The 26,603-nt window shown below is 36.4% G+C and overlaps 1 protein-coding gene across 4 annotated transcripts in view; it reads right to left on the bottom strand.

Moving 5' to 3' along the window:
* LOC117963343 (peptidyl-glycine alpha-amidating monooxygenase B-like) overlaps window positions 1-26,603 on the bottom strand; it is a 98,545-nt gene continuing 71,942 nt past the window's right edge. For 3 of the 4 annotated variants that reach the window (XM_058992861.1, XM_058992870.1, XM_058992866.1), the window contains 11 exons: window positions 22,364-22,493; window positions 16,982-17,098; window positions 14,701-14,773; window positions 13,813-14,023; window positions 12,661-12,864; window positions 12,420-12,538; window positions 11,034-11,133; window positions 7,430-7,483; window positions 1,979-2,194; window positions 1,195-1,251; window positions 1-826 (listed from right to left, as the gene is read on the bottom strand). In XM_058992861.1, the coding sequence (XP_058848844.1) occupies window positions 645-826; window positions 1,195-1,251; window positions 1,979-2,194; window positions 7,430-7,483; window positions 11,034-11,133; window positions 12,420-12,538; window positions 12,661-12,864; window positions 13,813-14,023; window positions 14,701-14,773; window positions 16,982-17,098; window positions 22,364-22,493 (1,463 nt within the window). In that variant the 3' untranslated portion in view covers window positions 1-644. The remainder of the gene's footprint in view (window positions 827-1,194; window positions 1,252-1,978; window positions 2,195-7,429; window positions 7,484-11,033; window positions 11,134-12,419; window positions 12,539-12,660; window positions 12,865-13,812; window positions 14,024-14,700; window positions 14,774-16,981; window positions 17,099-22,363; window positions 22,494-26,603) is intronic. The other variant, XM_058992869.1, reaches the window with a different exon arrangement.

Below are 26,603 nucleotides of genomic sequence, written 5' to 3'. Positions count from 1 at the left end.
TATGCTTTACAGACACTTTATTACACAAATTACATTGTTACTGAAAATAGTGTTCTGATAGTATAACCTCAGTATTTGACAATAAATATCAGACCCATCTCAGCACTACATCAAATAGGAAATTTAGTAAATACAATTTTAAATACAGAATACATTTTATTACCCTTTTCCTTTCGATTAATGAGATAACATGGAAAAAATAGAAGACAAAACTCAGCAGCTCTGTCTTTTTATGTGGCACACGTTGTTTTTCCGTACTGCTGAAGGCTAAATACTTAATTGAAAAGGCACAAATGTACAGATAAGAATTCTCTCAACCACAAGTCCCACAAATGAAAACAGAAACATGTTGTTTGGCTGGTTAATGCTGGAAGAAGCTATTGCAAAAAAGTAGTAAAAATAAAACACTACAAACAAAAAACTAAAAAGATTTCTGATGATTCACCTTTGCACTACCAGCATTTTGAATCTGGTACCATTTATATGACAAAACTGAACAGAATGGCAGTCAGAAGTGGAATTTTACGCAAACAAATAAATTATTGGCAGCCAATGCAGTTACAGTTACTATTAAATACACATCCTGAACACATGAGCAATAGGGAAGTCGGCGTTGTTCAGAGTTTCGGTGTTGCAATTCAGTTTCAGGAAGATGAGGAGACTGGAGGCTGAGGGGCAGAGTACTCTTCTGTTTCTGAGTCTGTGGCTTCTTCATCATCCTTCTCGTGATCACTACCTTCTGTGCTCAGCCTGTCGAATCCTTTCCTGCTGTAGCCTTTGTGACTTGCGAAGAAGTTCCCTAGATTAAGGCCACCGCTGCCTTTCCCTGTGCATGGCAGAATGGACATTAGTTCATGTTGATTTGCCCAGTAACAATCTGCAAAAGCTTGCTTTTTTTGGTTATATACTCGGTTTCTGTCAACCTTTGCTTCACAGCCTATACTGATATACAAAACATCTTCTCACAACATCAGTGTGGCATCAGTAGTGAAATCCTGCACACAGCTCATTCGTTTAAATAATCTACTGTATAAAAATAAAGCAGCAGGATTTGAAGGATATCGGAAGCCATTTACTAACAGGTGTTGCGTGTCCCTGTGAAAATGCTGCTTTTTTAAATGTCATCTTGATCACGGAAGCAATGTTAATGTGTACATCATTTTTTAATTGTATTTATTAGTCTATCCCACTTACCTCTAAGTTTTCCTAAGATTCCCCCAGATGAACTGGATTCCAATTTTTCAGTACCTTCTAGAAAAAGAAAGTAGTAGTAAAAAGGTCAAATATGATACAGTCTCAAGGGAATACCTTTATCAATGGCAGCAATATTAGAAAACTGTAGCCTGAAAACTGTTTTTATCTTTTACAGTACTCTTCAAAAAACTGGCAAAGCATTTAGTGAGTCTGATTATCACTTCACATCAAACTAGTACTGATGCCTCTCGCTAAGCTCAGAAATCTGGTTGAGTCTCAGACTTTCGTATACTGCCAAAGGTTAAGATTAAGATCAGGTCTTTGGAGAGGCCAGTATATCAATGTCACTTCCCCATCTCTGACTTTTCTCTCTAAATAGTGCTGATAGAGTGCTGCAGTGGTCTGAGATCATTATCACATTGGAAATAAAAATCCTGTACCACTAACCAAGTGCATGTTGGACCAGAATATACTCGTACCTCTCTTTTGTACTCATTCCTTTAAATCAGGACTGGACAATAGTACAACCTTGTCTTGCATTTCACAATCCTAACCACAGGCTTAAACAGTTACTGAACACTCTGTATTGTTTATGAGAAACCCATTACTTTAGATTTGCTGTATCCCTTGTTGTACATCCGAGCAAAATATTTTCAACAGAATCCAGTTCTTTGCATTGCTTCTTAATCAATTTCCAATTTCTTTATACACTTTTTAAAAAGCACCTTACATTTCTATTTTAATACACAAATATTTTAAAATTTAAAAAGAAACAGTAAACTACCTCCATACATCCTAGTTTTTCTCCATCGTATGAAAGCAGCAATGGATATTAGAACAACAAGAGGAATTAGCAGCAGGGTGGTGATAATAGCTGGTGAAACTCCCGGAGTGGCCGGCTTCACAAGGTTTTTTTTCTTCACTTCTTGGGGGATTTCATTTGGTAATTCTTGTGCTTTGGGTTGGGGTTTTAGTTTTGCTTGAATAATGGTTTCTGTTTCTTAAAAGAAAAGAACAAACCAAATTAGTACATTTTTCAAGCATGAACAGGTTCTCTTGGTATCAAAAACAAATGATCAAACAAACAATTTCAGCACAAAGAAACCAATGACTTTCTGTGTAAAACAGACGTACTGAGCAGACAAAACCAATTTAAAGCAAATACCCTGCATCATAGATTCTAAAGTAATCCATAAAAAAATAAAATAAAAATAAGATGCATACATGTTTTCCTATCCTATCTTGCAGTTTTGAACAGTGTGTTCTCTTCAAAATGGACCAATTTGTTTACAAGCAACTGCACATAAATCCTCTGTGTGGAGTGAACATTTTAACTAGAAGGGAAAGTTCTAGATATGCTACGTTATAAGAGGGCGCTGCACCACCAATTGTGTGGGTGTTGTCGGAGGTAGTCTTGACATATCCCTTTTGTGCTATAAATCATTAGAACCTTTTGTATGGCAGGTCTCAGTTGCTAGGGTGAGCAGTTCTTTAATGGACCCAGATTCAGTTACAATGAGTCTGCCCACTGATGATGTGCAAGAGCAAAAAGGTTGGGAGCCAAGTGGATATGAAAAATAGTGAATTCTTGCCCACACCTGTATTTTGGATGGAGGGCGTGCCTCCTAAATTTACCCTCTGTGAACAACATGAAATGTGTCAGGGAAAAAGTTACAGAACCAGGACTATTGTTCATGGTACAGAGCTGACTCTGAGCAGAGCAGTTGAAAACAATCATTTTTTAATGTGTGGATGTGATAAGTGCAGAGGTGAATCACCACCGACCAGGTCCAAACCCTGCCCTGCCTGGAGTCACTTAGTCAGACACTGCCGAATCCCATTTGAATGTAATAGTCCTGAAGGGATGTCATTTTCACACTTGAATGTGGGCCCACGAGATGTGAAAATAATTTAATGTGTGGGTTGTGACAGTGGTCATCCAGTGACATGGGCAAGCTAGAATGTGAGGAGGGTGTTCCTGCCAAACGTGTACAAGTGTCTTGCAGGTATCAAATGGTGACCCTGGTTGCCCACACCTGCAATGTAAAGCACTGGATGAAAAGGCCTGTCGTAGTGTTCGCAGAACCAGTCCGAGCGTAGCCTGGTGCAGAGTTCAAATCTTGTAGGGAACGTGCTGATTTCTTAGACATGAATTGGATGATTTAAACTAACATGTATTGATTGAAATAATATGACATACTCTTTGTCAATAATTATATTAATACTGTATGTACTCTTTTCAAATAGATCATACCCAGTAGAAAATATTGTAGGTAGCTTTTGTGTGCAGCCTGTGAAGGAGCCTGCAGAGAGAGGTCGGGCTGACCTGCTCTTGGCAGGCTCTTATCAGATGAAGGCAACTGTTTGACTTAAATGCTAGACCTTGTTAGCACATTCTAATTTGATGAGAAAAGGTAGCCAACTTTCTGGACAGAGTTGCTGTGCTGAGCTAAAAAGGAAGAACATAGTCCAAGCAAATATATACCATATATATTTTACTGGTGTAGATGTTTAAAGTAAGAGAAGAATAAAAGTCTTATAATGGGGAAACTATAAAGACTTAGAAAACCAGTATACAGTTTAAACTAGTTCAAGAACATACCAACACTCAAGTCTCTTATTTAATAAAAGAAGTAAACTCAATTTAAAGACCGTCTTTAATCTAAAAGCAAGTATTCTAAAGTAATGGAAACAGAATACTCGAATCAACAATTTAGTCTATATTTTGCTGCTATATTTCGTAAGAGTTAAACAAATGTATAGTTTAAATGGATTAACAGTCATGTATCTTATTTGAAATAAGTATTAAGTCTTGATCTAAAATGGAGTCCCTGAGTTAAAAGTACATATTCTAAAAAGACTGAAAAAATACAGCTATTAGAATGTTGTATTTGAAAAAAAGCAAGACTATACAATAATAATGGTAGCCTGTATTTATATGTAAATAACTGGACTTTCCACTAAAAGCTTAAAAGACTTCATAACAGATGGAGTAAGATAATATTACAATTTCTAGGAGCAACTGTTATACTGAAGTAACTGAATTAGAAATACATCTTATAATGCCATTTAAAGTTAAACTGTTGAAAGAACATATTTACATTATAACAAATGCCTGGCATTGACAATGTTGTGAACAAACTGTTAAAACACATTTGGAGATGATGTTCATTTAATTTAATCAATTTAAGAATTAGTTCAGTTTATGTTTCCAACTAAACAAAAAGTCTTTTAGACATTCCAATATCAAATTAAACTAAATAATATAAATGTTTTATTTATATAAATGTTTTACTGCAATAAAAAACAGGAACTGTTAGGTTTGAATATAAGACAATAAAGTGTAAACTGTATTTAATAATTTTAGTACACAGTAGACTTACTAAAAATAATTAAATTAATAGCCTTGACTCTACCTGCTTGCTAGACCTGGACAGTTCTTTTTGGCAGTCGAAGCGAGATTTACTGGTTGTCAGCAGTTTTGAATCCAAGGCCTTTCTATAATGAGCAAAATTAACTCTCTTCATTATATCATAGAAATTAATGAAAACCTGGCAGCCGAAGCGAGCATTTAATTTAAATTAGAAAAGTTGTCTACAGTATCAGTTCTTATCAGGCAGGTAGCGACTTTAATTGGGATAATGTTTGAGAGCCAAAAAATGACTTCATGCTGTGAATTTGGAGAAGCGCTTACTGTGGAGTTTCATATTAATTAAAACACTAATTTTGGCAAGTATAAAGGGTATCTGGGTTGAAACAGAGGTCAGGCTTAATCCAAGAATGGCACAGTTAAACACACGACTATTATATTTAACATGTTCACTATAGCTTACATTTAAATGGAAATAACTGAAATGACCACTGCTTACTGGTTTTTATTCAAAGGCTTGTGATAAACCCCCTACAGTCTTTGTCCAATACTTTGTTAACACACCTGTATATGAAAGTAAACTAATTTGAAAAGTTGACAAATATGCTGCTCAGAGGGAGTATATTGTAGACCCAGGTTAATATCATCACACAGAAAGTTGATGTTATATATAAAACAGCATCTCTTTTAATACACATAAACTTGTATCGTATTGTATTGTATTGTAGCAAGGATCCTGTGACCTTTGGTTCACCTCACGTCTTAGAAAAAGGAGGGGTTAAAAAAGAGAACAGGAGATTGTGTTCCAATATTTTGGAAAGGAGTTATATCCAATTACTTTTGAAGGTTGTTATGTAACTCCAATTAGTTTTAAAAACAGTTGACCGGATCCTTCTAGAATATATCATTAACTCAACGATAAGAACAGTCAAGGCACATTGATGATCAGATTTAATTGCGACTCCTGATGTATTCAATGTAGGGAAAATCCTATATAAGCCCACAGCAAGACCCCATTTGATACCATTGATCTTGATCTTGCAAGCTGACGTGGTCCATTCTCTGATGGTCTCGGAAAAACTGATTACTGATTGGTCTAAGTCAGACATCTCTGCCTTTTGAAGACAGTTCTTATTTTTCATATATCTTACACTACACTTCCATATACTGGAAGGTAAGCATATATTTGAATTTATATCTCTTTAATATTGGATGCATTACTATAAGGTATGTGCTAAATTAAGTGTTAGTTTTAAGAGAGTGATATATTGAATGTTATAGGATATACTGTAGCTGTGGGCGCTTTAGCTTTTTGCATGATCAGCCTGAAGGCTAAATGTATAATAACCATATCTGTATTACTGTATTGAAATACTAATGCTGTTAAACCGGTAAAAGCACTGGATCGCCCAGATTGCTTATTACTTGGGATTTACGGTGGTCTGCGCAACCAACTAATCCAATTTTTAAAGCATTTAATAAACTGAAAGGGCACTACTACTGCTCTGATTCATTAAAACCTTCGTTAAATTAAATGAGTGTGATATTCTTTTTTTTTTAAATTTAGTCATTGCCAATGGTTTTTACCCCGGTTTTCTACCCAATTTGGAATGCCCAATTATTGTTATTATCCCGGTTCACCGCTGCAACCCCCCGGTGACACGGGAAATGGGAGGCTGAAACACGCGTCCTCCGAAATGTGTTCTTGCTAATCCGTCATTTTTCGCACTGCAGATCCACAACGAAGCCACCAGACCTATAGTGCTGGAGGACCAACACAGATCTGAATGGCTCCACTGCAGACACGCAGGCACCCTATCAGCCACAGGGGTCACTGGTGTGCGGTGAACAGTGGATTCCACTGCCGACCTAATCCCTCCCTACCCGGGCGGTGCTCGGTCAATTGTGCACCGCCCCCTAGGAACCCCCGGTCATGGTCGGCAGTGACACAGCCTGGATTCAAACCTGCGATCTTCCAGGCTATATGGCGCATCCTGCACTCCACGCGGAGCCCCTTTACTGGATGCGCCACTCGGGAGCCCCCCTCTGTGTGCTATTGCAGTACTAATATGTAATTGTAAATATAACTTCTTGTAATTCTTACTTATTGCATCCTAGCTCATAGGAATGGAGTTTCCTATCTTTAATGAACAGGATCATCCTCGTCACCAATGTAAGAAAAAACAAAGTTAATATAAAGATGGTAATAGCAAGGTTTTTTTTCGTTGTTGTTTCTTTGAGCTGTAAGTAGGATTAGACATGTTTTCGTTTTGCACCCATTTCAAAATCAGAACCCTTACGGAGACCCATATTTGGGTCGCAACCGCCCCTTTGGGAAACGTTGGTCTATACTATAAAAGCCAATGCAACAATACAAAAGGCTGGTAACAACTAGGGTCTAAGTTCAGCATTACATTTGTTCTTGGAACCAAACACATCCCAAAAAATAAAAGGACCACCTTTACTCTCCTAGTATCCCACAATCCGCTGCATAAGAAAGGGCTAACTGATCCTTATCGGGTTTCCAAAATAATACTCAAACAAACCCTTGAGATCAACATTTAAGACAGTGTGCAAACTAAAGCTATCCCATCAACATTGTCTCGGGGGAACAATGTACACTGACCCTGCTTGTTTTGCCTCTCTAAACCGCAGGAACGCCCATAGCCAATGTGATGCTCAATGTGGAATCTGCAGCAAAGACCAATGACTTCGCACAGCCAGGACACGAACTGCTGCTCCCCTGACTATAACTCAAGCCGCACACCATGCAGGCATGCCTTTACCAGGTGATCCACTTGGGGACCCAGAAGCATTAGTTATTGACTGCATTTTATGTTCTTATACAATAAAACAAAAACATACCTTCTATTTCGTGAACTTCTATCCCATCCTTTTTTACTGAGCGATGTTCAGCTTCTGAAATATAAATATGGAGCACATATATTAAATTAAAAAAAAGATAAAAAAAACAGTTGGGCCTTTTCATTTAAAAATATATTTAACTTCAGAGCACCCAGAAGAAAGATTTTTTTTGTACCTTAATCTTTATGTTTTATCCAGATTAGTTTTAGAGCAACACATTTGCCCTCAGTTTGCCCCCAGGATACATTTACCAGGATAAGTCTTAAAAGACAAAATTAATAGCTAATCTCAAGCTATACTGTGTTTTTTTTAAATTTATTTTTAAAAGATTAAAAAAAATGGGCAACATCTTAAAATAAAACTAGATAGTTATGTATGACTTCATTTTCCTATAAACTCTAGTCACGAATTCTGGAGACATTGTTCATATTTGCTATTCTTGTCTCAAAATGATTAACAACCCTAGACAAATTCACTTAAACAAATCAAAATCATTGCATCAATTACTTTTATTTACAATATCTAACCTAGGGAACTCAGATGGCATTTCTCATCATTTAGAGTGTTCTATGATTTACAGTTTCATATTGTAACCAACCTCCTATGCTGTATGCAAAATGATGCACGTTAACAATGCTTCAGGATATTTGAGTAAACCCACTTTTGGGTAGAATGACATGTATTTGAATGGGCATGTCAGACAATCACCTTTAAAAAAAAAAACAAAGTCACCTTAAAATCAGACCGGGTTACATAAAACATGTGATAGGAGGGCCTGCAGCAACATAGTCTTATGAGTTTTTCACACAGCACACTCTCCTCTTTTCCACATCTGTTGGAGATGTGTGCTGCTGACATTCATCTATTTTCCTTGTGGCTGGAGTCCCAAAGTACAGTATAATGTCCTAATTGAGGGAGGTGATGGAATGACTAGACTTTGGGAAGTGATTACATTGGTAATACAATAGGCTATATGGTATTGAATGTACTATATCATTTTTCATTCCGTAAAACAGCTCTGGAATTGTGGAGAAATTGCACACATTACAGAAAATGATATTGCCAGCTGCTTTAATAAAATAATAGAAAGGTGCAAGCAGTTATCTCTGCAAGCGATGCAAGACTAGGTTACATAAAAATGTCAGTATAAGAGAGGATTTTTAGTGATCATTGACATATTACAATACATAATTTCCCAGACTGCTTTTCAAACCGCACACATGTAACGGTTTGTAGGAGTTTATTATAAGAGGGATAACAGCCTGAAGACAAGATGTGCAATCACACAAACAAACAAATGATTGACAGGTCCATCCTTTTTTTTTTTTTTTAGCACCACCTTGAGTTGTCAATTCCACTTCAAGTTTTTCTACATAAACTGTCAGGGAGGTTTCTTCTGCCAACAGTAGAATACATCACATTGTCTTTCCTAAATAATTAAGGATTATAGATCAGCCTATTTATGACCTCTACAGCACAATGACATTAAAAATGATCCTGCAAAATTTTAAACACAATTCCAGATATACTTAACCTAATTTTATAAAACTCTTAGTAAATCACTATGAGATCTAGGCCTACTTGATGTGTCTTCAGAATATAATGCTGAATCTCAAATTGGGTAAATTAATAAATGGATAGCACCTGCAGACTTTAAGCCTTTCTGTCATTCCCTGAATACATTTGGTTTTAAATTGGCATTGACACCACAAGAAACACTGAGCTCATAACCCTTTGTCAGTGGCAAGAATGGAGCTCACAGGGAGGGAGGAAAGGAATGCAAATGCACCTCTCGTACATACATGTGGTTAGCTTGTAATTTAAAGCAAAAAGAGCAACACAAAACTGGCTTATATTATTATTTCAACTGTTCTGTATCGAATAAATGTTGTTTTGAAGTGCAAAGTATTTTTTTTTTTAAAGCAGCTTCATTCTTCATCAAAAAAGTACACAAACAGAACTTGCATACATTAAAAAAGAAAGATAGGCTCCATCTCTCAAAACATAAAAAAGAATGCCAAATGAGGCACATGGGGGCAGCAGTGTGGAGTAGTGGTTAGGGCTCTGGACTCTTGACCAGAGGGTCGTGGGTTCAATCCCCGGTGGGGACACTGCTGCTGTACCCTTGAGCAAGGTACTTTACCTAGATTGCTCCAGTAAAAAAAACAACTGTATAAATGGGTAATTGTATGTAAAAATAATGTGATATCTTGTAACAATTGTAAGTCGCCCTGGATAAGGGCGTCAGCTAAGAAATAAATAATAATAATAATTTACTCTGAATTGCCTGTCGTCTCTCACAGGCATCAATTTTACAAATCAACAGAGGCTGTTTTTTTTTGTTTTGTTTTTTTTCCCCAAACTGGCGGAATAAAATTAGATTTTTTCAATAACTAACTGTATGAGGAAAAAAGCAGGTTACTGTACATAATGTAGTAATCAAATACAGTACTGGAAAATGATGTATTATACATGCACACAGACTCATTCTAAAATAGTAAATTGACTACACAGGATTAAATTAATCTGTAGGGCTAAATCAATACTTTTAGAACCCAGATTTCCTGCAACTCTCAGCACTCTTTCCTGCAAGTAAACAGGAGCTGCGTGTGGTAGCCTGTACAGTAAAAGTAATACTTTTTTGCTCCCTGAAGACAGATTTTTCTCCAATACTTACAGCATCAGGTAATAAGCATGGTACTGTAAAGCATGCAGTGCTGGGAACTAATGTATTATACACACTGTATTATGCACAGGTTTTATAAAAAAAGACTATTGGTTAAATACCTATGTAGGGACAAATCAATAACTTCCCTTCCGCTCTCCCACAAGAATCAACAATCTAGTACGCAGGGGGCAGCAGTGTGGAGTAGTGGTTAGGGCTCTGGACTCTTGACCGGAGGGTCGTGGGTTCGATCCCAGGTGGGGTACACTGCTGCTGTACCCTTGAGCAAGGTACTTTACCTAGATTGCTCCAGTAAAATCCAACTGTATGAATGGGTAATTGTATGTAAAAAATAATGTGATATCTGTATAATGTGAAATAATGTATAATGTGATATCTTGTAACAATTTTAAGTCACTCTGGATAAGGGCGTCTGCTAAGAAATAATAATAATAATAATAATAATAATAATAATAATAATAATAATAATAATAATATGTGAAAAAAAAGAAAAAGTGTAACTCTCGGATAGCTGGAAAGGGGTGCAAATGCCCCAGAAATGTACCATGTGCACTTTGAAGAAGGATTACTCCTGTTTGCTTTAATTTCTTCCTTTCTCTGATAGCATTTAGTATCTTGCATGTAACAAACAGTATCCAAATCATTTTAAAATAAAGTTTAGCCCAAACAAAAGTCGCATCTTCGGTTAATATCTGCTATAATCGATTCTGTATTTTCACTGGCTGTGGCTTATGCCGTATTAAATCAAGCCTCTAATAAATTTTGACAGTACTACTCCATATGGAACCTTTCACAGGTTTAGTCACATTTCTCACTTTTTGTAAATTGGTTTCACATCTAACACATTTAAGGTTAAATACATTTCAGATTAACAGATCAAGAGAAATAATTAAATGGAGCAAAATCTAAAACTCTTACTTTCTGAAGAGACGAATTTCAATACTGTGTCAGTGGTTGCGTCTCCAACATAAACGGTTCCATCTGTGGTAACAACAATGTCATGCGGCATTCGGAAGTCCTAGGAATAAACATACATTTTAAAGTACTAGTTTAATATCCTATTAAGTTTGTTCTCTATCGTTATATACCATGCTTACTAACTGTTAGAGCAGTCCCTTTTCAACCTGCTTCTAAAAGCTGAATTTCTGAAGTGATTTGTGGTTTGCTGATGTTTTGATTAGAACATGTCCCTTTGCTAACTACAGTTGAGGGGTCAGGAATTAGTTGGACACACATAGTGGTCTTTTCTACAACAAATTCACTTCAGAAATTCAGCTTCTAGGAATGTATTTCGAAGCAGACCCTGCGGCTAAAAAAGGATATTACTTAGGGGCCATCCAAGAATTTTTGAAAGTGTACAAAGTGTGTGCTTTTCCATCATTAGGAGTGCAATGTGTGTGGTTTTTGAGATTATATATATATATATATATATATATATATATATATATATATATATATATATATATATATATATATATATATATATATAAAAAAAATGAAATTTTTATATAAGCTTGAAATATTCACATGCCATCATGCAAAAGTACTATAGCCACCAGATTTTTTGTCATGTTTCCTTTTCAGCATTGTTTAGCAATAGCAATGTATATCATGGGCAATCATTTGGAATGGCAAATGGTACAGCAAGACATTATTTGTACAGATGGCAGTGCGAGGTCTTCAAAACATTGCTGGAATCTCACGCAGTACATCGTACCATACAAAAAAGCTTCTGCTGAACACTAGAAAAATATCTAGGTAAATTTGGCCTGTCCCGCGATATTACTCAGTTTCATTGCAAAATCGGGTTAGAAAACAGGACATACTTCTTTAAAGTTTCTAAAAAGTTCCCTTGAAAAAGAGAATGCTGTGTACGCTTTCTGTATTTGATGATCATTATGGACGACCCCTTAGTAATACAGGTGAATATACAGTAATACATATACAAATAGGATAACAAAATGACGGACCCATCCTTCCCTGTTAAACTAATTATTTGAAGAAACCATTTTAGCTGGTAATATCATCTGAGGTATATTTCCAACTTCTTGAAAAACTGTTTCTGTGATTTTTATTTTTATGATGACAACACACAACCTTTACCCATATACCCATTGTTTACGGAATTTTGGCATAGCACCCTTATCCAGCTAGCTGAATATGCAGAGCAGAGCAAACAAGTCAAACTGTGACACCAAAAAAACACTGCAGATAAATGCATGACACATAGATACATGTCACGCTATTTCCCAGTAAACATCCATCATTTAAAAAGTATTTAAAATAGCAATTTCTTATTTTTACCTGCGAGTCTGGGCTAAAGGTATCTAAAATTTCACCACTTGAGTAATTCATCATAAATCCTTGTAAAGGAGCTAGCTGACCATATATTGACTCTCCATTTACTGTATACATTAAGCCACCTGAAACAAACAAAAAAAAGCATTTAAAACAAAAGGTATGAAGCTTTAAAAACAAACCTAGTGAATTTAAAAGATCACATTTATTAATAATTTAATGGATTATACGCATGAGTCATGCATACCATGCTCAGGTACATAAGAGACAGCAAAGACTTCTCCTCCAAATTCATTGTGCTTAATCTCCTTGACAAATTCTCCAGATTCTGCGATGAAACACTGAATTCGACCATTTTCTCTGTCAGCCACACAGAGCTCTCTTCGGTCCGGCACAAAAGCTAAACTGTGAGGAACATTAAATTGGATTGGCCTGTGCATGTGTGCAGATCCTGCAAAATGAACAAAGAATCAATAATAATGAATTAGGTGGTAGATTGGGTTAATGTACAAGTCTTTTTCATGGGTTCCAATCCTGTTTAGGGCCAAGATTGGGTTGGCAACTTGGCATGGGGACAACTGCTCCCTTACCCCCTATAGTGTGTTATTCCAAGACAAGCCTGAGCCATGCACACAAGGCAATGAAGGCAAGCTCATTGTCTTTGGTTTTTTTTTTATTCATGCTCTATGAATGCATGAAAGATGTTTGCCAAAGGAGCATCAAATGATGTGTCCAATATCTTCTAGAAAAAAATTGATCTGTTAATACACTAGCTAAAGTAAAGCCCCTTTCACACTGACACTTCTACCCGGGTCCAGATCTGGGTTCTGGCTACCTGGGTCACAATCCCGCATGGTGTGAAACCACGTACCTGGGTCGTATTCGGCTCCCAGCGACCCACCTCAGGATGTGGACTGACACACTTTGACCCGGGCTGAATGAGACAAAATGCATGATGGCCGACGAAATAACAAACAGCCACGCCTGCGTGAAGGTTTCACTTCCGCAAGGAACGTTTTTGTTTATTCTGTTTAGCCATATTTTTGTTGCTTGAGACACACCATGAGCCAGATTGCAGCAGGCATGAAGAAACATTTACTCTAGTCAACATTTGGGCCGACGGTTCAATTCAGAGAAGCTTGGATGGAAGCGTCCGTAACAAGCTGTTTCCGGGGCATTGATACTCGTATTGTTTACTTGCATCTGTCACCCATGTCAACCCTGCTTTATCAAATACAGTGTGAAATCACGTAGCCGGCACGCATGACACCGGGTCCTGACCCGGGTAGGTTCCGACTCGGGTAGAGTATGCCAGTGTGAAAGGGGCTTTAGGAGTGCCGTTCATGACAAATAACCTAAAATGTACTCCATTAGATACAGTTTAGTAATATTTCAATACCTGCTCCCCACTGCATTATGTACTTCCCCTCTGGTGAGAACTTCATGATTCTGGAATTGCAGTAGCCATCTGATACATAGAAGTTGCCAGAAACAGGATCCACGGCCACATCTGTAGGTTGGCAAAAATGACGTGTGTCACTTCCAGGTTGGAAGGCTTGTCCTAAGACCAACAGGGGTTTTTCTTCCCTGTTTTTACCCAGTTTAAACACCTAAAGGGAAATGAAAAGGAATAAATGATATTTAAATTTTCATTTAATAAAAGAAAGTTGCAAAAAACTAGGCGAGGTCTAGATACCCAACATAACCTGCTCCCTGTGATGTACTTTTAAAAACCACATGATCAAAGCAGTTGAACATGGACATGAGGAATCTTTATCATTGTTAGCTTTAGTCTGAACTTAAATGAGGGGGAAAAAAAATAAAATAAAAAAAAAAATAATAATAATGAAAAAAAAAAAAAATCACAGAATGTTACAGGTTGCACATGAAACAGGAGAAAAAATATTTGATAATGATGCATTCCTTGAAGGCACATTTGGTAAGAACACTAATGGCTGGTTTCACAGACCAAGACTTGCATTCAGTTTGGACTGCTCTATGTTATCTGGGGTAATATAGTCCAAGATTAGTGCCAATTGTGTAAAACCAGCCGCAAGAGATCTAACTTCAATCAAGTCGGTAGCTATGCATATAGTTACCATTCCATGTTTGTTATGCATTGTGTTATTTCTGCAGACTTAAATAGACAATTATATAATCCTTTTTAGTGATATCAACAAAATACACTACCAGTCAGTTAAGAAACTTTAACCTGTCAGTCACTAGTAGCTAATATAGCTAAAATGTTTTTGGCCAGCAGAATAAGGATTGAGAATCATTTATTTACCTGATGAAGTGCCACATCAGTGACCCAGTAGTTATCATTTGTGTCTGTGCTTATACCATGAGGCATGTAGAAACTTAAAAAAACAAAACAAAAAAACAATAATTAATACAAATATATATATATATATATATATATATATATATATATATATATATATATATATATATATATATATATATATATACACACAGTGCCTTGCGAAAGTATTCGGCCCCCTTGAACTTTGCGACCTTTTGCCACATTTCAGGCTTCAAACATAAAGATATGAAACTGTAATTTTTTGTGAAGAATCAACAACAAGTGGGACACAATCATGAAGTGGAACGAAATTTATTGGATATTTCAAACTTTTTTGACAAATAAAAAACTGAAAATTGGGCGTGCAAAATTATTCAGCCCCCTTAAATTAATACTTTGTAGCGCCACCTTTTGCTGTGATTACAGCTGTAAGTCGCTTGGGGTATGTCTCTATCAGTTTTGCACATCGAGAGACTGAAATTTTTGCCCATTCCTCCTTGCAAAACAGCTCGAGCTCAGTGAGGTTGGATGGAGAGCATTTGTGAACAGCAGTTTTCAGTTCTTTACACAGATTCTCGATTGGATTCAGGTCTGGACTTTGACTTGGCCATTCTAACACCTGGATATGTTTATTTGTGAACCATTCCATTGTAGATTTTGCTTTATGTTTTGGATCATTGTCTTGTTGGAAGACAAATCTCCGTCCCAGTCTCAGGTCTTTTGCAGACTCCATCAGGTTTTCTTCCAGAATGGTCCTGTATTTGGCTCCATCCATCTTCCCATCAATTTTAACCATCTTCCCTGTCCCTGCTGAAGAAAAGCAGGCCCAAACCATGATGCTGCCACCACCATGTTTGACAGTGGGGATGGTGTGTTCAGGGTGATGAGCTGTGTTGCTTTTACGCCAAACATAACGTTTTGCATTGTTGCCAAAAAGTTCGATTTTGGTTTCATCTGACCAGAGCACCTTCTTCCACATGTTTGGTGTGTCTCCCAGGTGGCTTGTGGCAAACTGTAAACGACACTTTTTATGGATATCTTTAAGAAATGGCTTTCTTCTTGCCACTCTTCCATAAAGGCCAGATTTGTGCAGTATACGACTGATTGTTGTCCTATGGACAGAGTCTCCCACCTCAGCTGTAGATCTCTGCAGTTCATCCAGAGTGATCATGGGCCTCTTGGCTGCATCTCTGATCAGTCTTCTCCTTGTATGAGCTGAAAGTTTAGAGGGACGGCCAGGTCTTGGTAGATTTGCAGTGGTCTGATACTCCTTCCATTTCAATATTATCGCTTGCACAGTGCTCCTTGGGATGTTTAAAGCTTGGGAAATCTTTTTGTATCCGGCTTTAAACTTCTCCACAACAGTATCTCGGACCTGCCTGGTGTGTTCCTTGTTCTTCATGATGCTCTCTGCGCTTTAAACGGACCTCTGAGACTATCACAGTGCAGGTGCATTTATACGGAGACTTGATTACACACAGGTGGATTCTATTTATCATCATTAGTCATTTAGGTCAACATTGGATCATTCAGAGATCCTCACTGAACTTCTGGAGAGAGTTTGCTGCACTGAAAGTAAAGGGGCTGAATAATTTTGCACGCCCAATTTTTCAGTTTTTTATTTGTTAAAAAAGTTTGAAATATCCAATAAATTTCGTTCCACTTCATGATTGTGTCCCACTTGTTGTTGATTCTTCACAAAAAATTACAGTTTCATATCTTTATGTTTGAAGCCTGAAATGTGGCAAAAGGTCGCAAAGTTCAAGGGGGCCGAATACTTTCGCAAGGCACTGTATATATATAACAAAATTCTAATTCAGACTGTACATTTAGATATTTGATTTTGTTTTTCATATTTGAAATGTTTTTTTCATAAGCAAGATGATTTACAGAGTTACATATAGCATACAGAGTATACATGAATAGCTTTGTGTAACAAATGTCCATACAAAGCTAAATCAAATTGAGGCAAGTGGTTCCCAAGTTATATCCAAAAGTAGATCTAAAGATCTAAATACCATCGTTATTGAAATAAGACCCCTCTTTGACATTAAATGGATACAGTTGGAATTGTTTTGTTCTGATGCAAATGTTTATGCATACCTGAGTAAAAATGAAATCGACAGGTCTGCCCTTCCAGACTAAAGACGTTTCTTTAGTTTTTACTCAGATTTTATGATTCAGTGTTAACGTTATGAATGATATCTGCACACAACAATCTCTTTAAAATATGACTATTACAACGGTACATAGAAAAACGTACAGATTTCTTCCTGAAGAACCCAGGACCTTTCCTTTAACTGGGTTCACCACTAGGATTGTAGATTGCTGAATAGGACCAGATCCTTGCTGCTGGTAGATGCGCTGGTTGTCAAATGAACTGAAACAAAAAGATCCTCAATTACTGTACAGGTACAAAAAAAACAAAATACACAGCATGCTGCACTAGCTATAAATACATGGTTAATGTGCTTTACATTTCTTACGTTCTTTGCTGTGGTTTGTAATTAGGCTTGCTACTATTCCATTTTAATTTTTTGCCAAATCGAAGATTAATATTGATGTTTATTTTAGAAAGAATTTACTGTTCTTTTTCAATCTTTATTTTTCAATTCAAGAAGGGAATGTGTGAAATCGACCTTTTTATGCCATTGAGAAACGTCTCATTTAGCGAAATCCCTTCATCATACTCAACATGCAACAAAACCGTGGTTACCAACATGCTAATTGAAATAACATTTGGTCACAGCAGAGCTATACCTTTTAAAGATAAAGATCCAACACAAATCAAAAAATAGGCTCAAATAAAATGTAGAAAACGCAGCATATAAAAGTGTATTACACAGACTTTTATAGCATAAATTTATGAGTAAAAATAATATGCACAGAACAAAACATTAGATAGTTGAACAGAACTAACTTGCATTTATTATTCGGAGTCTGAGCTCCACCCCTCTCCCCCTTCAGCACAGCTCGACTCACTGGTAGGCAAGGCAGACGGGCCCACTTCGAGGGTATTGTGCACAATACTCATTAAGTGTTTTCCTCTTGCACCCCATTTTCAAATCAAACTAGTGACTGTCACCGTATCCCTATAGCAACAGCTTACCTACACCGTAACCCGCTAATTTCAAAGTAGGCGCTTTGAATGACAGGCGCTATAGCTGGCAAATGAAAGTGCACAGGGTGCAGGTCTTGATAATTGACAGCCATTTAAAATGAACAAGAACATTCTAGCGCTGTTTCAGTTAATGCGATCTGTCAGAACAGGATGAAATGACTGACAGTGAAACTACAGTAGCCTAGCCATTCACAGCAACCCCTAACTATTCACAGCGGAACGGAGACAGGACAGACAGCAAGTACAAAAACTACACAAACTAGAGATGATTTTGAAATGATTATTTTTGGTAAGAAAATAAAAAATAGCGAGTGGTTTTACCAACGTTTATCCTATGTATTTATTTCAGTCGAATTTAGGAATTCAATGTTTAACGAGCTTTACCAGTTAAAATTGGAAAGTAGCAAGCCTATTTATAATGTATTATGCATAGTAGAGTGGAAGTGACTCTGACAAGATTCACAGACAGGTGAACAGATACACCTCACATTATACTATTAAGAACTCGTATTACAATTTTTACTTTTTTTTTTTTTTTTTTTGCTCACCACAGCTGGAATGGATAGCTTTGAAATGACTGATCCAATAACACGGCTCTAAATGAACTCAGCCCCCAGGCACACAGCTCATCAAATGAGTGTTATTCCAGGAGCACTGTTACTCATCATTAACACTTTCCCATGCTGTAACTGAATTAGTCAGTTTAATTTAGATGCAGTGACACTGTCATACATTATTATTACCATAAGCTTGGTCTGTGTGGTCAGCAAATCATACAAATGATTAATTATGAAGAAAAAAAAAATACTTACACTGAAACTACATGGTCATACATACCTGTATCAAATTACTGGCTTAATTACAATGCTTTAGATTTTAAGGTAAGCCTAATTTTTAATTGTGATATAAAATATAAAACTGGCATTTACATAATTATTTTGAGCAACAATAAAATCAAATTAAATGGAAAGTATAGTGGCGGCGGACTGTAGCAATGGTCCACTGTCAGTACTGGAGCGTGACTGAAATCCTAAGTTTCATACAGTCACAGACCAAAGTATTGGCACCCTATGCTTATTATACTACAATTCAAGGTAACAGATTAAGTAAGCTTTAATGCAAAATACACAGTTTCTAGTATTTTAACAAATAATCTTTATCAAAAAACACACAAACCTTTTTCCATTAAAGTATTTATTCATGACAGACAGTACCGGCACCCCTGCTTTAGTATTTTGCGTGTCCACCTTTTGCTTTTGTTATTCCTTTCAGACATATATGATTATTCTTAACCAGTACAGTATGTTGCATCTTGTTGGTGAAATCTGGGCTCATTCTGTCTTACATATTTCCTTCAGTATAGACAGATTGGAAATAATGCATGGCAACAGATTTTTTTTTTTTTTTTTTTGATCAGTCCAAAAGCATTGCTAATCAGATTGGGATCTGGTGATTGCTAAGGCCATTCCAGAACTTTTACCTTTGTTTTCAAGAATGCTAGAGTTAACTTAGCCATATACTTTGGGTTGTTGTCACGTTAGAAGTTGCCAATCAGCCTACTAGGAGCTGGTATCCTTGTACTTTCTAGAATGTTTTGATACATGGCTGCATTTATTCAATCTTTAGAATCACATATCTCCAGTCCCTGAACTTCTAAAACACCCCCATAGCATGATCAAACCACCTCCATATTTAACTGTAGGTACAAGGTTTTCTTCATTGAAGACTTTCCCCTTTTTTCCCCCAAACATACTGGTCCATTTTTGGGGAAAGGTTATATTTTAGTCTCATCGGACTTGAGAATTTTGTTGAAGAATGCCTCAGATTCCTTGGCATATAAGATTTTGTTTTTTTTAATTTTCTTTAAAACATGACTTGCAGCAAGGTCTACATGCATATAATTATTTTGTGTTCAGGTGCCTTTGTACAGTTCTTTCGTGCATCATTATGCCTGATGTTTCTAAATACTTCTTTAAGTCCTTGGATTTTTTTGTTTGTTGTTTGGACGATTCTCTGCTGTACTAGTAATTTTCTTTGGGTGGTGTGACAGGGACAGAATGATTCTTGGTGATAAATCTCCCTCTCGACCTGTGAGGGCGCTGTGTAAAAGGAACAGAGTGCCCTGGACTGGATGGCCAGACAATTCATTCCCAGGGTTAGGCGGAAATCAGCCATCTAGAAAGGGGGCGGAGCTACGGTACATTAAATCATCAACCCGGAAGGGAAATTATGTGGCAGTCGCGGACTGGAGGAGCGGTTGCAATCGTTAACCAAGGGGTCATGATTGAAGGTATATAAGGGGACGTAGTTCCTTTGTTCTGTTTAACACTAAACCGGAAGGAGACACGTATTGTAATCGCAAGTGTTTTGTTTGTCGTGTCTAAAAACTGTTTGTTTGTTGTTATTAGACAGCTAATACGATCCGGAGCTGTCGCTAAAGGCCAGCACCAAACCCGGACAACTGTATTTGCACCACGTGCACTAGAGCACTCAATATGGACTTGTGATCATGTTTGTGTTACGTGTGGGTGTTTAAATATCGGGACTATTATTTCGGGGCCAACCCGTGGATTAAACTGAGCAATATGCAACCCTTTGTGTATTGTCTGTTATTATTATTTACTGTTTTGTCATCAGACTTTGGATTACAAAAATAAACCTCCATTTCAAGTACTTTGTTGTCTGTCATTGTCTTGAGCACTGCATCACCTGTACACCTGCGCAATGCAACCACTTTGCCACAGATGTCCACTTCTTTCAAGCGTTTTAGTTACATTTTTCTGTGATGCTTCCTGATTATTGCTGTGATTGTCCATTTTAATATTTCATATTTCTTTGATACTGCTCTGTAGCTATTTCCTTTGTCACAGTCTGCTACAAGTGCTTTTCTCAAACATGAATCCAACTCCTTTGTCTTGACCATCATCTGCTTTGTTGCCAAAACGTTTTTCTTCAATAGATGTTGGAAATAATTACCACTTTTCTGGCTATTGGCTTTATAATGCACCTCAATTACTGAGCAATGGTTTTTAAGCAATGAATATATATTATATTATATTATATTATATGATATTATATTATATTATATATTATATTATATTATATTTTATATATATATATATATATATATATATATATATATATATATATATATATATATATAAATAAATAAATATATATATTTAATTCGTTCTATTATATTTTTACAGTCTTTTAATGTAAAGGTGCCAATACTTGTCATAAACAATTATTTGAAATTACTTATTCTTTTTTTATATAAAGATTGTCTTAAACTACTAGATATTTTGCATTTTGGTCTTTGCCATTAATTAGTGGCTATTCACTAAATGCTTGTATTTAATGTATGTTCTTGAATTATCTTATATTAAGTATAGGGTGCCAATACTTTTGTCTGCGACTGTAAATTACAGCTTTGTAGGGATTGCTTTCCAATGCTGACATTGGGCAGTAAAATTTGACCAATATCTGGAGATAGTAACTATCCAATGAAAAAGGCTTTATCCAAGGTCCTGCACATGACGGGCCATTGTCCAAAGCAGTCAACTGTATTATTTTTATTGACTTTGGATACCATGCTGTCACTGAACACACTGGTGAAGACACAATATCCAATGTCAGCACTGGATGGCTAAATGTCCACAAAGACAATAATAAACACATTCCAGGCTTGGGATCGATGCTGGCTTGTGGTGTCCCTCCCCCACCCCCCAAACATTGTCTCTTAAGAGTTTGTTAGACTATTTGCAAACTCGTGTCACTTGCAGTGTGTCCTATATACACCAGTAAAAGCTAAAACTAGAAATGCTGGAGTCCTTGAGTCATATAAGCTAGATGGGGAAGCCAGGAAATATATAGCTATAGCAATGAAATATTGAATACAGAGTAATAGCCAGGGGACATTGCTTCATGACCTTCAAATTTAAAATATTTTCTTCTACAAAAAAATACACTCCAAAATGAATGGTGTAGAAGAAAACAAAACCCATGCAAATTTTCAGTGCATAATTGAATAGAAAGTTATTGTTAATTAAATCATGTGATCTCACAATGGACATAAATATGCAGAAACTGTGCAATTGCTAATATAGTAATAGTAGTTACTGTGTTTTAAAACGTAATAGAGAAAGGCTAAAGCTATACACACACAATTAATGTCATTTGAAGGGCATAAACATATTTATACATTTAAAAAAGTAACTACCTTTGTTAAGTTTCTTACCTTCCACAAATCTAAATTATGTTATGTTGCAATTGTTAATACATTTTATCACTTGTCTTTGGACAATTGCTAATTATAATATTAACAGACTACAATCACAAAAGTAGTCTGGGTTTGTTACAAATATAGAACCTTGCCAACTTAAGAAAGACATCCTGTCTGTGTTTTGTATTGAAGTTTTCCAGGAAAAACACCAATACAGAACACAAAGAATATCAAATGCCCTATTTTCAAATACACTGTAAAACAAACCTACAAGATACAGTAACAGGTCACCTACTTACTTTACACCCCACTTGTGGTCTCCCCGGTGGAAAATAACTAGGTTATTATTAGAATCAAGAGCCAATCCAGAAACCTGCCCAAGCTGGAGATCTGCCCCGGGCCAGTTTGTCATTTCCTCCAAATGATAACCTACAACAAAAAAAACACACACACACACACACACACATTCCAAATAAAAACATGCATCTGAACAACAAAAAAGCATTTTTTTTTTTTTTTTTATTGTGTGCGAAAAAATGCAAACAAAATAGAGGCACAACAAAACACAGGTTTGTATCAAAAGGATTTTTAAAACTTTTTAAAAATTAGCAAATAATTCAGTTTTAAAACCAGTTTGATCGCTGACCTATTGTCTCTGTGTTTTTTTTATTGTATTTAGTAAGGTTAATAAAAGAGGTTAATAAATCACCGCTGGGGAAGACGCCAGCAGGGTTAATATAGAATACATTTTCAGATCGGCTGCCATTTAGATCATATAGCCTACAGTAAATTGACCCCATTGCTCCCAAAACGTCAACTCTGTATTGTAATACAACACAGCTATAGTACAGTAGATAACCATCAAAAGTAAGGGATAATATTACTTTATAGTAAAATGCAACCAAAAATCAAACATGATGTCTTCTTTACTCTTAAATGTACAGTGTGCATCAGAATGAGACATAACCAAAGTGCAATGATACAAACATTAGGTTACGACCCTATGGTGTATCGTTCTTGAGTCTCTCTGTATACACTTTTTTATAGTCATTTTTTTATTTTCTTTGTTAAGGACAAATTAATTAATGTTAATGTGTATGAATAAAATTCAGTAAAATGTGAATTTCAGAAAAAGATACATCATCCACAAATGATATTGAAATGTATTTTTGTTTACGACTGTCAGTCGCCCTGGATAAGGGCGTCTGCTAAGAAATAAACAACAATAATAATAATAATAATAATAATAATAATAATAATAATAATAATATAAAAAGAGCACAGTGGACACCCTGTTAAAACAAGTAGGTCACATACAATACCTCCCCCAAAAATCAAACCTTATTAATGAAATGTTTTACAATACTGTAAAAAGCTGGTTTATCATACACTATACTAAAACAATTGATCTAAATGTAACTCATGTACTGTAAAGGGTTAATTTAGTCAATTGAAGTACATTTCTATAGACCTTTTGGTCTTCGCCACTTAAGTACGATCGGGGATTGGTTTATGTGCTCAAATGCTTTCATTAATAAAAAATAAAAAAAACATTTGTAAAGCAACTCAACAATATGATTTACAGCATGTGGCACTGATTATTGTAATGTAATGTCCATGTAACTTTCAGATTCTGACGGTGTTGTAAAGAACAATATGCAGAATGAGAGAATCATAGGAAACAGCTCCATGTAGTGTCAAATCTGAAGACAATGCATGTGGTTATGTAGACCAATCAGAGACCAGAAGTCACCTCCAGTAGATCTCTATGCTAGTCAATATTCATTAGATCCCCACTAAAATCTGAAAATTCCATTCCATTGTTTAGAAGATAGTGTTACCATGAGAAAAACCTCCGCCATCCAGCCATATTGGATAGGATGTCAAGGTCAAAGTCAGCTACTCTCCCCCGATGGTGTGTGTTACACCTAGAAATGTTTGTTAATGCAAGAAATGGTCACTGATATATCAAGATTTCATTATGCAGCGGTGGCCCCACCGGAAGCCTAATTATATTATAGACAAAGACAAGAATTTCGGTCCAATTATGACAGGTAATGACTGATCCAACCCAAAATCTTATATCCCTCCATGTTTGGGACACCACTATTCTGTTATTAAAATATTTTCATTTAAAACCGTTGGAGAAAATCAGGACACAATTTATTAGCCCTTACACAATCCAAAAAATCATTGCTGAAGAAACGGATGATGATTATAAATAAACCTGTTCCTCTAAAGTTACTATTCCAGTTCAGCACTTCTAGGGTACTGGTGATATTAATACTTGTCACACTGGGTCTCAAAATGGTTTCATCTCATCTTGAGTCTTCCAGTAACACACTGTGTCTCAAAATGGTTTCATCTCATCTTGAGTCTTCCAGTATCAGATCTATATAATTTAAAACAATACCTGTGAGATTTGTTAGACCTTGCTGTTGTTTCCTATGGTCCTGTTACACCCAAGATAGATTTCAGTACTTTTAGACTGCATGGTGTCCGTTTACATTTGGGCCTCAATCCCGGCATTAACATAATATTTTCTTCCGGTTAGGTGGTAGCAAGTGCACCAAGCAAATGATGTGGATTCACCGATTTATTTATTTCCCCCCAAGTCAGCTGCTCAGTCTGCCTCTGACTGATGTCTGCAGAAGCAGAACAACCTGCTACACTACACCGCCTGCTCCACATGTAAACCTCAATGCTGTTGCATCTGCACTTGCAGACACTACTACCATTTGATTGTATATACATTTTTCACCAGTAGAAACTAACCATTACAACTTTCATTACAGTGATCAGTATGATGAAAAACTTCATGACCATGACACATTGTATTTCAACATGATGTACAAAATAGTATAGAATAAGAATTGGCAATGACATGTTTATATCACAGTTTGATAAGCGATTCTCCAGATGATACAAACATTTAACTGTAACACACTGACACCTCCATATATCCCCACAATGTGATATTCTCAAAAACATATAATGTTGTGACCAAATTTAATGACAACTGGATAAGTGGTTCACCAGATATATGGACAACTTGTCATTCATTATTATAGGAAATACTCCTCCACTGTTAAGGTGGCAGTATTTGAATGTTACTTCTGTTGAGTTGAGCATGTATATATTGCTCCCACAAGTCTTCTTTCCAGATGAACTTTGACTTATTACATTTTTTAGAGGTCTGAAAATCTACAAAAAGATTGCAGATATCCTTGCAGGAGACGGGTCTCTCCGATATCAGAAAACTACTGCAGTACATCCTGCTCTGTATCCTTACTTTAGTTAACACCCTTGCAAACTAAATTCACTGATTACTTTAGATTACTATAGAATTAACTTCAATATTCCAATTCATCTCACTATTCAAAAAATTATTCTCAAAAAATGGCCTACTATAGTGATGTGTGTATTAAAAAAATCGGCAACAAAAGACACGACTGTCCAAGTACATAAACAGCAACGTGACTGACTGCCGAGAAAAGACGAACAAAAACGTCCCTGCCCGAATACACTGGCCGACCTCGATCACTGGCAGTTTTCAAAGAAGCAGCATCAGCTTCCTGAGGGATTCGAAGAGAAGCTTTTACAATTTCAACATTTCATTATTAGGCTCCATTCTAACAAACAGTACAAGCTTGGACAGATCGGAAATGCTGATCAGACCCCCATATTTTTTGACATGCCAAACAATACCACAGTTCACAAAAAGGGATAAAAACAGGTGCGTCATCACAAATGGAAATGAGAAGCAGCACATAACTGTAATGCTCTGTGTGACAGCAGATGGACGCAAACTGCCTCCCTATCTTTGTAAATGCATCTTTATTTGAGGTTTCATTTTTTCCTCAAATTTAGGGTGGGAAATTTGGGCTGTGTCTTAAATTCAAAGGAATATGGTAGTAACCCCCTATTGTTAGCATAAAATACATGTTCAATAAAAAAGCTAAAAACAAATGATAAAGACAACACTCCTCTGCTATACTACTAGCATGTGTGTTGGCTAGGGATTAAATTGCCCACTGAAAGCACAACAGACCATGAAAATGTACTGGCTAGTTTTACAGACCCTGAGTAATGCTAATCTTGGACTACCTAATGTTAATTCAGTTAAAGTAGTCCAAGACTAGTGGTAATCAAGGTCTGTGAAATCAGCTGTACACATTTAGTTATAATACACACATAGTTTTAATGCAGATCTTTTAGTGGCCTATTTGCTCACTCAAATGTCTGAGCCTTTCCCTACACTGTTTTATTTGCTTCTCAGTAACATTCAATCACATAACTTTTGAAGGAAAATGTCTTCCTCATGAATTATTTATCTTTGGAGGTGAAGATGTGTAAAGAATAATCAAGCTGCAGCACAAAGGCAGTTCAACACTCAAGCCCACACATGCACATCTGTCAGGTATAGCTAGCATTTTTAATAACAGGACCTCTACATTAGCAAACAAGACTAAACATAATCAATACCACATAGACCACAGCACAATTGCAAACAAGTGTAATGTCATTATGGCTGGCTGT

This window comes from Acipenser ruthenus, chromosome 2 (genome assembly GCF_902713425.1).
Source record: "Acipenser ruthenus chromosome 2, fAciRut3.2 maternal haplotype, whole genome shotgun sequence".
Lineage (NCBI taxonomy): Eukaryota > Metazoa > Chordata > Actinopteri > Acipenseriformes > Acipenseridae > Acipenser > Acipenser ruthenus.
The sequence above is the reverse complement of the archived record's forward strand: the minus strand, read 5'-3'. Positions and strand labels throughout refer to the sequence as shown.